The 13,359-nt window shown below is 42.8% G+C and overlaps 1 protein-coding gene across 1 annotated transcript in view; it reads left to right on the top strand.

Annotated features, from left to right (window-relative positions):
- ANTXRL (ANTXR like) overlaps positions 1-13,359 on the top strand; it is a 62,258-nt gene extending 48,899 nt beyond the window's left edge. The window contains exon 18 of the mRNA XM_013958790.2: positions 11,687-13,359. Within this exon, the coding sequence (XP_013814244.2) occupies positions 11,687-11,917 (231 nt within the window). The 3' untranslated portion in view covers positions 11,918-13,359. The remainder of the gene's footprint in view (positions 1-11,686) is intronic.

The raw sequence follows: 13,359 nt of genomic DNA, 5'->3' as shown, positions 1-13,359 counted from the left end.
CAGCCTTCCTTAGCTCTCTGCTTATGTACTACTTCCAGTAATTGCACAGGAGTCCGTTTCCCTGTATACAGAATTAGTAATGCCGTGACTTCCTCCAAGGCTGTTTTAGCTCTAGAAATAAAATGCACCATGTAAGATCTGGGTGGTATTGCTATTACTCATACTAAGTTTATTGTCCTGAATGTCAATTAACTAAAGATCAAAAGATACTGTACCTCTGCTTTCTACAGAGGAGCTGTAATTCTGGATGCCTCTGTTCTTGTGTAAACTACTGTGGTTCATGTTGTGGTACCAGAAGAAAACCCAGATCACTGTGTCTGCTGTTGTACATGTGTAACAGAAAGATACTACCCAGCCTGAAGAGTTTATGATCTATGCCTATTAAGTCACTTAAGATTATGCTGATGTTTATGTTCAAAGCAAGATTAAAATCCTCCAGTTTTATATGCCAGCTTTAGTCTCAGATGTGTACAGAAAGCCCTACTGGAATTACAAGACTGTTGTGCCTTTGTTTGCAGCAAAATCTTTGGTGGTTTCTGCTGTATTTTAAGATCTTTCTGCCTTCTTTTTTTGCACGTGAAAATATTGCTTCTTTTCCTTTCCTTTTGAGGTTTCTTCTAGGAAATGTAATCACCTAAGTAGAAACTTCAGTCTTTACTGGTTGATAACTTTCAGGCTTGGGCTAGATGGAAGTTTTGAAGTGAAGCCTGCAAGAGTGGTGTCCCGCCTTAGAGTACTAAAGGCTGGGCACTTGGAGCGGAGCAGAGCTTTGAGGAGTGATGAAGGGAGGTGCATTTGTTTCTTTCTGCAGCTGGGAGAATGCTCCCTATCGGTGGTAGGCTGAGAGCGGTGGCAGTGGGGTGCTTATAAAAAAATTGCTGCTTCAAAACCCAGAGTTGGTACCAGATGGGCTGGTTAAGCTGCATAGGGGAAACATGGTAGGGATATATTTGCATAGAGTGTTAGGCCTCTGAAGCATACTTGAAATAGGAAGGAGAATTCAATGCCAGGACTTGAATGCTTGAACTGCTTCCCTAGTGTACGAATTCCTAGACATAATAAAGTAGTTGTGTCCCAAGGAGCTCTTCCACCCAACCTAACATAAAAGCTTTTGGGAGAGGAGACATTTTCTGTGCTTTGTGAATATATTGGCACTGTTACTGACTGAACTGAGTGAGTCTTATCCGAGGAGAGCAAAGTCCTTGCAAGACAGCCAAATAGAAGAACATGGGAACTGTGGGTTTACTGTCTACTTGTTCTAGGTAGCAGCAGAGCCACTTCAGGGCCAGCCACGCACAGAGGAGTTGGGCATACTTGTATCTCTGTTTCCAGACTCCAAACACAGAGGGAGAGGAACAAAGAGGCAGCTTGTCTGTGTAATGGGCCAAGATCTTATTTTTTTGGCTGAGGCAAGGAAAAACAAACATTTTCACCAGAAATCTCTCTTGAGAGTCTCCAGCATTATCCTGTACCCTCAGCACATAAAAAGTCTTGTGCTCTTCCTCTGTGCACACCACAGTCCCAGCTTGCTCTTGAAGAGACAAACAATTCCCTCCGGAAAGCACAATGATGCTTAATCACCGTTTGAGCAAGATCGTTATGGTCCTTTGTGGCTTCCTTTGCTTCTTCCAGCAAGCTGCCAATACCTCAAGGCTAGGCCTGTTGCACCCAGAAATTGTTTGTTGCTCTTGTTGCTATGCTCTGAAGACATCCCCCTTCTAGGTGATGTACACATACAACCTCCTTTTCCCTGAAAATGCTGAGGGAAAGAGAAAATCTTTTGCAAACCAACCACTGTTTTTTTGAGGGATTTTCTTTTTCTTGAACCACACTCTAGTCTGGTCAGCATTCAAGTGTGGAAATGTGTGGTGCTGTGGTCAAAACTAGGGATGTGAATCATGAGTCCTGAACTTGTAAATGCCAGTTCTGTTCCCAAGTTGCTGGATGACCTTGGGTAGATGACATGACCTGGTAATGTCTCTTCTCACTTCCTTCCCACTGGGAGCCTGATCCAGAAAAGTTGGCAGCAAAGAGGAAGGCAGTACATTGTGCTTTGTGAATACAGGTTTAGGTTAGACTTCAGAAAGATATTTCTATCAGATTTGGATGGGTTTTCCTCTAGGGTGGTTGTACTTTGAGATCAGTGATAAAGTATGACTGATAGACTAGCCTTCTTTATACTCATTGTCATCTATTTCTGGTCTGTTTGCTACTCTGGCTTTTTTAGGTCTCAAAATCAACAGGTTTTGTTATGGATCTGTACTGTGAGTTACTTCAGCCACAATCTCAGCAAAGTCCAAGACATGTGATGTTTTGTGCATTCCTGCAGGAGATCTTGTGATTCTGGCCATTCTTTCAGGAGAAGTCTGTAGCCCATTGCTGCAGTTGTCTGCTAAGGCCAGGCTGGAAAGAGCATGCAGCTCACTGCTGAATTGAGTTTGATGGAAATTACTTGAGTAGCCCTGTCTTCATGACTGGTGGATTCTATGTGTCACATGCTGCCTTGTCCTTTCCTTGTGCACCCACACTGGAAATGTGGCAGCAGGCTTGTTAGAGCTACATTGTAGGGATGTGCTCAGCAGGAGGTTTATTTTGCTGAAGGGTCCTGGTCCTAGCTTAAAAGGCAGATTCCCTTGGCTGGGCTGTTCCTTCCTCCGATTCTTCAATATTGGCCAATCACTCCAGGATTAAGTCCTGGGAACACACTTCTCTTCAGTGTATTCCTGCACTGGACTTTTAAAGTAAAAGAGTAGTCTGCTCCAGAGAATCTATCCCTAGTTTTAAGCAGTGATATGCACAGTCAAATGTGTGAACTGTGGAGTAGTGTCTGCAGATGTGCATGTCTTGGGAACTGATCAGTACTTGATTGTATTCAAATCTCAGTATTCTGATTAAAAAAGCCTCTGTAGCCTGGGATACTGCAGCTATTAACCTTACTGCAAAACAGATCCTATCTGTATTGCTGTTTCATAGTAGATCTGGACAGCATTTTCCAGATGACTCTTTGTCTTTTGGCCCAAACCTGCTTATTTAGATTGTCTGTAAATATTTTTGCGTGTTGGTGGAATTAGTTAAACTGGAAAAAATGCCTTTTAAAAAGTCTCAATGTTTTCAATTTTTGCTTTGAAACACTTCAAACTTACCTGTTCCATCCAAAGCTCAGAGAAAAGGTGTTTCAAATTGAACAAAATATCTGATTCAAGCCCAAGTGAAATTTATTTTGTCATGTTTGCTTTAACCTGAAAAATGAAAACTTTCTGTTGTAGACTTCTCTCTTGACCAGCAAGTGAACCAGAAGATGACTCTTCTTGCTGCTGTAATGTGCAGTGCATGCCATCATGGCCTGTTCATGAGTTTGCCCTGGCAACCTTCCTCTTGTCAGCCCCTGAGGGATTCCCTGAACTGGGTTATCGCACACTCAGAGACAAAAGAAGAGTTTCTATGCTCTCTCTTCCCTTCCCCACCCCATAAATCCTACTCCTCAGCTATTTGCCTGCCATAACTGGAGTGTATGGAGGCCTCCTAAGCTTCTGAAGGATTTCTTCTTGCAATCCCTTTAGCGAGTGAGGCAGAGCCCCAAGTCCCATATTATAAAGGAAACTTTGAAACAACAGGAATAAAATTCTTTCTCAAGATCACTCTGGTTTCTGTGACAGAGTGAGAGACTGAATCAAATTCCTTGCCCTGTGCAGCACTCCAGGTGCTAACCTACTGTCCTAACCACTAGTTCACTTGACTGTCCCGTTCCCCATCCCTCCCACATGTCATGGCTTTCACCAGGCTACAACTCCCCTGGCCTGGTCAGCTTGACCTGTACCTGAACTTGCCTGTTGACATGTCTTTCCTTATAGTGTTTGATTATTTGGGGTTTTTTTTGCTTGTCTTCAACCTTGTTTTTTAGCCACCTACCTTATTTCCACCTTGCCAGGATCATGACTGTGTTTTCCAACATCAGAGAGTCAGTGGGAAAGGGCTGTTTGATGTTAGCCTAGACAGAGGTTTTCGTGTTCAGCTCAAGGCTCATGGGGTGTCCGATCAGAGAGCCGAAGTAATGTGTTGTTTGCATCGAGGGGGCTAGGAGCGCTGGTGGTTCCCTCTCTGCCCTGCCGTTGCCAGCAGACAAAGCCCTTTAGCTCTTGGTGCTCCCCTTCGCCTCCCCAAGAGCGGCTCGTGCAACTCTGCTCTCAGTTTGGCTTTCTGGGCAGCAGTATGGGCAAACTTCAACATCATCATAGCATTAAAGATCCAACCAAGTGCCACCATGGCGAGGGACACTTTTTTATATCTCAGGGCATTAATTTTGGCCATGTCTAGGCTAGGTCAACAGGCTGTACTTTTAAATGCATCAGTAGCCCAAGGCATTGCTTCACTGTGCCTCACTGTTGCCTTGTGCTGTGCTCTTGGTCTGCATGCAGCTGTCATTTCTTGTTTGCTACTTAGGCATCAGGCTTTTTGAAGCTGGGACTAACTTTCTGTCCTGTGTTTCTCTGGTGCTTCACACAGTAAGCCTGTGACTGGGGCTTGTGGGTGGCTTGGTTCAATTTATAGAGTAAGAGAAAAGGCATGAGAGTTGCCTTAAAAAGTGTCCTTGCGGACCCTGTGAAGGATCCGCACGTGCCTTTGATGCTACGCTTCTAAATATCACTGCTCCTTCCTATATCAGGGCACATGTCCTGTTTAAAATCACGTTATGTGGTGCATTTTAACGCTCAGTCCAATTCCTATTGCAGTGTGAAGCGCGTTCGGGGGCCCAGTACGTCACACCTCTTGGCAGTACCACGTTGCCCGCACTGGGCAATAAACAGTTTGCTGCTGCTGCCTCTGGGATCATCCTTGTGCATTTGCATTCATCACTTTGTAATTTTCTATTTGAACTATCAGGTGTACCTAAGGCAGTTATAGGGCCCCTACTGTGACAGTATATGAGTGATTCATAATCCCCAATATAGTGATTTCCCTCCCCTCCAATAACTCCATAACTCCATGATGAAAGGAGGGACTGGAAGTGATCTCAATTTACATATAAAGGGGCCAGATAATACACTGGATAAAGAAAGGGATGAAATGAATTTCCTTTTTAAAAGTAGTGCTGAAGAAAATAGTAATTATATTCTCATTGTCGGATACCAATACTTTATTTATTGGACCTTAGTTTTAAAATCCTCCTCTCTTCAGTCAATGCCTTTTCCTCTCAGCTGTTCCTAGTTTTGGATTACCATCATTTTAGGTGTTAATTCTGAGCTGCCAAATAGATCCCCAGAAAATAATTATTGACAAGGATGGATTTATTAAACTTGAAAATATTTAAAGAGCCAAACTCCAGACTCCCATACAAACAAATATTTTATGGTGATTATAGTTAATGTTTTGATTGATACTTAATAACTGAAAATGGCTATATAAAAAAAACCTACAAATTAATGAATTAAGTCATTAACAATGCATAAAATACAATATTATTAATGATATGATGATTAATATTAAATAATGTAACTATAACTATAAATTATATATTTACTGAAAGCATGATCAGCGACCAAATGACTACTATGGGAATCTCTCACATTTCCAATATTCATCCTTCAACACAAAAGCAATGTCTCAGTCGCAAGTGTAAGATAGTTAGTAAAAGTTATTTGAATATTCCTGAAAACCAGGCAGGCTTGCGTTTTATGTGACAAACTGTTTCAGTGGCTCACTAATTTCTAGCCTGTATGCTGCAGGCTAATCAGTGCAATTCCCAGGAATTTGGTGAAGGTTTTAATGAGCCGTGACATGTTCAGCACACAGGCAGCATGAAGCAGGGCAGTGCGAGGAAGCATTCAGCAAAGGTTGATTCACATGGGTCCTGGCTCCTTAGGAACCAGCTGGTAATCCTAATACCAACCCAAGGAACGTGAATAGTGGGAACTCTGTGCCTCCTTGGATCAGCTCTTTCTCTTTAAAATTACTGTATCCGTAATCTGCCTCACTCATAAATAAATCTGGTTGGCAAGCTTCCCATACTGTTGATGTTTTAGGATACTCAGTTTAGGTGCATCTGCTAAAATTATTCTGTTCTTTTAATCAGTCTTCTGATTTTTTCCAAGGTTCAGCTTTCACAAAAGTCAAAGTGGACGTGACCCAAACTTGTTGACCACAAAAGCTTTGCTAAACCATTGGTTTCTGGGTGTTTGGATCAAAACCTTCACTCAGCTAAACTGATTTTGACTTTCTCTATAGACTAGCTCTCAAATATCTTCTTTTGCCTTGCGGTTTGAAGTTTCATCATTCATTTTATATCTAATATGCCTTGTGTTTTGTAGGTAGCATAAAAGGTTGACTCTGTTCTTCTGAGTTTTAGAACGCCATTTTCGCATTGAGCTACCGACAAATTTTTAGGAAGTGAAGCTAAATACTGACAAACCATGCCTATAGCAAACTGGGGCAGAGTCATCCCAGATAAAAGCCAGTAACATTGATAAATGAAACTGGGGAGAAATTTTACTCCACTTATTTGAACCTGAGGAAATTATGTTAATCTCAGATTTCAGTGTCCTAAAATTAATACATTTGATTGGGAGCTACTTTTTTTTTTTTTTTTTTTTTTTTTTGGTGGTCCAGTGTTTTGGACCACTATGTGAAGAACCCTAAAGTTTCCTGTGTTTCAGAGTGCTCAAACTTTAGAGGAATTATTTTATTTTAATTCATTCTAAAATTTAAAGATAAGTATCATATTCCTGCAAAGTCAAAGACGAAGAGAAATTACAGTGAAAATCTAAGTGAAGCCAGTTCTTCCTCAGTCAAATACCCTTCTCTGGTGGTCAGGATTGTAGCACTGAGATTCCATAAGCAAAAATGACAGTGAACAGAAACCAAGACAAAATTTGTAAAGGGAAGGATATCTTTTATTAGGTCAACTAATACTGCTGAAACGAAGGAACAGACTGGCTTTTGTGTGCACAAACACTCTGGCATGCACAGGGGTGAGGCTGAATTTGATTTTTGTTAAACAAATACCAGGATGTGTATTAAAAAGAACAGAGCAAGGTGACAGCTACTGGCAGATGGGGTGGATTTTTAAAATTCTTTCTGCTGAAGTGCTCTTGGTGTCTTGGATGAAGAGACTTGCTGCCCACCGCACTGTCTTTGAATTGCCCGGTTCCCTTAAACAGCTCCTTTCTACTGAAGACTTGCTGAGTGGTAGATATGAAAGACTTTTAGGGAACAAGTGCTGGGGAAAGATGTACTGAGCATTATGATGAAAATAGCCTAGAAACAAGTTGTGTAGGCTTTCAAGAGGTTCCTCCCTTCCTTCCCCCCTTAAACCACATGCAAAAACACCTCCTAGGTGGTCGAGGAGGCATTGCCTAGGAGTACAAAGTGCCTGAATTACACATGTGATCGTTACACTGGGATAAAAGCTGGAGTCAGGACAAGGGCAGATCCCGCTGCTTCAGTATTTGTACCTTTTGAAAAGCCAATTTGGCAAGCGGCGTAACAAGAGCCTAACAAGTGGATGGGCATATGGGGAGGCAAAATAATTGTGCAGTGGGGAGAGTGTGCAGATGTGAGCTGGAGGGAGGGCGTACCTCCATATGGCGCTGCGCTGACCTTCAGGCAGTGCCTGAATGATGGTACGGGTCATGCTGTCCGAGGGATGCCGCGCCACGTGCGGGGCTGAAACCGGGCAGGACTGGATTTACGCAGATCATCTGCTTCCCAGAAAACAATAAAGCAGCTACCGGCAGCTGTTGTGCCTGCCTGAGATCACTGTGGCATTACTGCATCTTGCAACTCAGACACTTTCCCTAAAAGACGTAGTGCACGCCATCCTTTGGGAGAAAGTAATACTGTTGCCACTCATAAGCGGTGGTGGCTCTCAATCCATGCTAATCACTTGTGTTGATTAGTGTGGTGAGAGCATAGCGTGCAGGATACCTTTGGAATAATATCTTAATATTTCTGTCCATGTTTTACGCAGTTTAAGTGAATTTATGTGCGTCTGGAGAGGAAATTACTTAATCCTTTCAAACAGAGTATTAAAAATCCTGTGGTTACTTTAAGAAACAGAATGATTATTTGAGAAACTGGTGTGGATTTTTTTTTTTTTTAAGTTAATCTCAGAGGAGTGTGCATGTTACAGCAGAGTAGACCATACATTCTCTTGTAAGCAATGCAATGAGCACAGAGCCTAATTCTTCAACCTGGAAATCTTTTGATGAAAGACACTAGATAAGTTCAAAGTACAACTTGTGATTTATAATCATTTGTGCCTCCCTCTCCCTATTGACTGTTAATCCTAACACTAGCTAAGAGCTCAGCCTTGATTTATCAATGGCTGCGTGAAGTGCTCAGAAGAATTTACTCCAGTATTCACCAGTAAGTTGTTGATAAATGAGATTGGAGCTAACACTAATAATCTTTTGTGAGGAAGTGTCACTTCATATACATCGATCATCCAAGCCTTTATCTGTCAGACTCTCCCAACGCAGCCGTATTTTTTCATGACACAATGCGGCGCATGGCCTTTAAATTACCCATCTGTCTGACAAATCAGCGAGTGTGGCAGAAACTGGCAGCAGTTTGACGTCGCCTGTCACTTTAACTGAAGTGAAAGTAATGCAAACAGATTTATGGGATCCCCTTTGATTATAGACTATGAATATATTTGGGATTGATGTTTGGGGGATAGACAGAACAGAGGCAGGAAAGGCTTGTAGGCAAAAGCATTAGCGTTGGGTTTGGAGCTTTACATATCCTATGAGGGAGTTTGTTCTGTTTTATATCTTATTTTTCTTCTGCTCCCCATACGTAGGCTCTCCTCTGAATACCATCTTTAATTTTTCCTTTTTTTTTTTTTTTTTTTTGGTCCTGGGTGATTATTTAGCTGCTCTAAATTCATAACTTTAGAAATATCAAGGCTGAGTTTTCTTAAATGTTATTTGCAGAACAGTTCTAAACATTTCTGTAGTGTTCACTGCAGAGGAGTAAATACTGCTGAATTTCCTAGGTAGCCTGAAGTGTGCTTTGAATGAAATGGAACATAGCAGAAGACAAATGGCTGCTTTGTACAGGCAGGGATGGCCCCTTGCTGCAGCCCTGGCCCAGGGCTTGCGTCCTGTGACAGAGCAGAGCAAAGCACTGACTTGACTTTTGATCTGATGTTCATCTTTGTTTCAGAAGTAACCAGGATCTTACTTGGCTTTTGCCCCGTGATGCCTCCGTGCACAGATGCTCTGGCCCCAATATAGTGTAGCTTTGAACCTGGTTCATAAGCTAAGACCTCTGTAACAAGCTCACTTCTTTAGGAAGGGGATTTTATCCTTTTTGAGGCTGCTGTTTGAGTGTAGTGGTGAATTTGTGATGGTGGAAGCTGGGACCGAGAACTACTGAGTGCGTCTCCTGTACGGGCAACAACGCATCCATTCAAACAGCTCTTGGCTGCAGCCAAGCTCTTGGAGCCCTGTGCCATCCAATCCAAGTAAGTGGCAGGGTGGTACCGTTTGGATGTTAGTACATTTGTTGAATCGTTTTCTGAGCTTTCTGAAGCTTTCACAAGCGTCTCTTGATAGGTAGCAGAAATAGCTCTGTTTGCCTTTCTTCAGAGAAGTCATAAACTTAAGTGATTCACTTATTTTTAAAGGAACAGTTTTCATGAACAAAGCTACAGGCACTGGAAGTCACTTAATAAAATAAATAGTTGTGGTGTGAGTTGTCATGGCTTTTACCTGGATTCCAGGGGAAATTGTAATTTGAGGGGTTGCCACAGAAATTCAGCCCATTCCCAAAACACCTTCAGACTTTCCTTGTGCCGGGCAGCAATGAGCTAGCAGCGATTTTCCATCACTGGTGTGGGGACCTGTATCCCCGTGTCATCGCAGCCATTGGTAGCTGTGGGTATCACAGTCTAGAGCTGCTTAACCCTGAGGGAAGCTTTTCTAAATCTGGAGTCCTGCTCCTTCATTTTGCCTGGAGTGGATGTTGGCATAACTCTGGGCTGAATCAGGCTTGTTGATTCCAGTGGGCAACCTGAGCCTCTGCCCAGCGCATGGCTGTGCAGGTCTCTTAAAACAGTGGAAGGAAGGTGCCTTCTGGGACAGATACCAAACAACTTTTTTGCTTTTCCCCAGCTATTGTTTGCCCTGCAAAAAAAAGAAACAGGTCTCATTCTCCTCTATGCTAAACTGCAGAGACCATTTTTATTAGGGTGATTTCTGCATGGAACAAAACAGGCCTGCTGCACAGAAGGAAGGGGTGCTGGCAAGTGGAGTTCATCCCTTCCAGCCCACAATCGCTTATTTGGAAACCACATCCCAGTTGAGATGAGCAAAAATGCAGCTGTAGCTTGTGCTTTTTGATAAGTAGATGGGAGCTGTGAATAGCCCTTCAGATGCAGAACAGCAGTGATTTGTGAAATGCTGCTGTATTAAAAAAAAAAAGGGGGGGGGATTGAGGCTGGTGGGATTAGCCAGTCCATCAGGTGTTTGAAGGTTCCTCTAAATGGGCTGTTGGCAGTGTCACTCCTGTGTTTTCAGACAGCCTTCATCTCCAGCCTTTGTATGTGATGATGAAAGGCCTTTCTGACTTCCAGGCACACAGGCTTCTGCCAAGCTTGTGGCAGTCAGGTTGTTGCATAATGTCTCCTCCCATCTCTGCTGTGCGAGGAGATGGAGACAGTGATGCCAAGCATTGAGTTCGCGCACACAACATTTTGTGTCTGGAGGGTTTCATGTGGGCCTCCACAGTGACAGCAGGATGCTTTGTAATAAAACATAGTGGCCTTGGGGAGGAATGAGTAGAGTCAGCAGCAGAGATCTTGGTACCTGACTGGGGTTGCTATGTAGGATTTGAAGTGCCCAGCAGCCTCTGGCTGCTCCCCACAGGAAAGCCTAGGTGGACTGAGGATATGTCTGTCCCTCTGTCTGTCTGGAACCTGGTTAATGAGAACCTCTGCAAAGCTGTGTTTTGGTTGAAGGAAGCCCTCATGTGTTTGTATTTAGTCCCTGGTTGAGTAGGACATCCCCAGTGCTTGCTCTTGTTTCAAACTAAGGCTTCTTCTGTTTAAAATCTCTGCCTACAGTTCTCCCACCGCGTTCTACATCCATTCCAAAATTGGAGAGCCCAAGTCCCACACTTTGTTCGTGCTTGTGGGGACAACAGGGAAGCCGCATCTACATTTGGAGCACAGAAGACAAATATACTATGCCAGTCTAGTGTTCCTGGTGTGGACACCAGCTAGGCTAGCATCATTGTGGAAAGGAAAGCTACAGATGGAGCCTTTGCTAGTATTGTTCCACTGGTATAATCCTGTCTCTGCTATGAGGTTTTTTCCTTGTCAGTCAGGGATCTTGCCAAGGCTGGCAGGACTCTGTTGTGAAGTTGTGGCTTTAGTCTCATTCTGCATAGCTCCAGTAGCAGAGCAGAGGGCAAATGTGAGCAATGTCACATTGGGCTCCCTTTTTGCTTAAACAAGTCCTAGGCTATTCTTTATAGGCAGCAACTCTGAAACCCAAGAGAAGCATTGCTTTCTAGTGCTGTCCATTAATACAACATGGTCTGAATGTCATGTGTAGGACCCAGGGAATGATACCGGATGAAGATCTCTAAGCGCAGTCTGACCCTTCTGCTTACAGCCCCTTTGGCTAATTGCTGATGAGTCAAAACACATTTTTGTAATAAATAATAATTTTTTCTTTATCTCCAGGGAAGATGCATAAACTTCACTCGGGTGAAATCAGATGGGACCTCCGCTCCTTACAGCCCACCTCCGAAGCTGCCAAAGCGTGATGACATTCCTCTTAACAATGCTCCAAGAAGTCCTTCTCCTCCTGTGTCTCTGCAGCCTCCTTCCAGGCAGCCACCTCCTGGACCACCCCCATCCCGAGCCCCTCCTGGACCCCCCCCCTCACGCCCGCCCCCCCAGCCCATGGCTTAGAGTGTGGCAAAACCCTGATTGACAAAACATGTCTCTTTGCTGAACACAGCATATTTATTGAGTATTGGTTTACAGTTAAAGATATCAGAATTTGTTGCTGGTCAGCAAAAAAAAAGAAGAAAAAAAAAAAGAAAAATTGCCAAGTGTCAATTTTAATGTATGAATATATTTATACCACACGTGCTGAGTAAACATTCAGTGGATAGATTCAGAGCTATGGGAAATAGGAACAAACCAAAATGATCATCTAGATACAGTTGCAGCTTTAGTATGTATACATTTGAAGATCTATTTACATATGACATTTGTCTGACTTGGTACGTCAGATCATACATTAATAACTTTAGCCAGATACATGCGCATCAGTTGTTTTGGTAGCTGCCACCTGCAAGTCGGTTAAACATAGTTCATTGAAGAATTTGCTTTCTTTCCCCAACAGTACTGCATCCAGATGTTAGCAGGGAGCAATAATTGCAAAGATAATTTTCTGCCTCTGTTTGATTCTGCAGGTGGAATTTCCATGAAAGTTTAACTTAATGAGGTAAAATGAGATTATGTGCCAATAACCTAGCTTTAATAATCTAGCATGGAGGAGTATCTTTTTCTCCTGAGGAAAATCAGTATTGAACCTGCCATCTCTGCAAATGGTTAGACTTGGTTGCATAGAGTAGTCATTGAAGGTCAGATTTTGGTTCTAGAAATCCAAACCCTGAACAAGACCTGGCTTTGTATTTGTCCAAATATCAGCTGAATTTAGAAAAAAACTTTTTGGTTCAGTGTTTAGTTTTCATTTACACAAAACATGCTCCAAAATGGAACAAAAAAATATGTAACTAACATAACTGCTACCATATGCAAACAGCATGTGTTTTATATATACATCAGGAGCATACAGGAATCAATTCCATTGCCATTTAATCATTGAGGATTTTCCTTTTGATTTCTGGATGCTCTCGTGATTCAAATATGAATCCCCCTATGAACATCTATCTTTAGACAGCCCAGATCCTGCTAACATGTAACCTTGCAGTCTGCCTGTGGTTGAGGATGACACAGTGTCTTGTGTCAATGTTAGCCTTTCTCCTTTTCTATATGATGTTTGGCTGGGGTTCTCCCAAGTGTTGGGGCTACTTGCTGATGACCTTAACTCTCTGCGCCATCTGAAAGTGATGTTAGCACCCACATAGAGGTGGGGATTTATGACGCGGGACTGTGGGGCAGTCCACGAATTGTGTTTGCTAAGCAACACCTGAGTGGGTTGCACCCAGATCATTCCCTAGTGAATCAAAGTAACACCTGAGCTTGTTTTTCTCCTCTACCACCAATTATATGGTATTGGAGAGGGTGGCTGCAGATCCATGTGTTGGTTAGCAGTGTCACTGGCTGTGTTACTAGGACAGTTGTAGAAATTTTGTCTATGTTGTGTTATGACGCAGCATATA

Source organism: Apteryx mantelli, chromosome 7 (assembly GCF_036417845.1).
Source record: "Apteryx mantelli isolate bAptMan1 chromosome 7, bAptMan1.hap1, whole genome shotgun sequence".
NCBI classification, from domain to species: domain Eukaryota; kingdom Metazoa; phylum Chordata; class Aves; order Apterygiformes; family Apterygidae; genus Apteryx; species Apteryx mantelli.
Note: the sequence above shows the minus strand (reverse complement) of the source record. Positions and strands in the feature narration are given on the sequence as shown.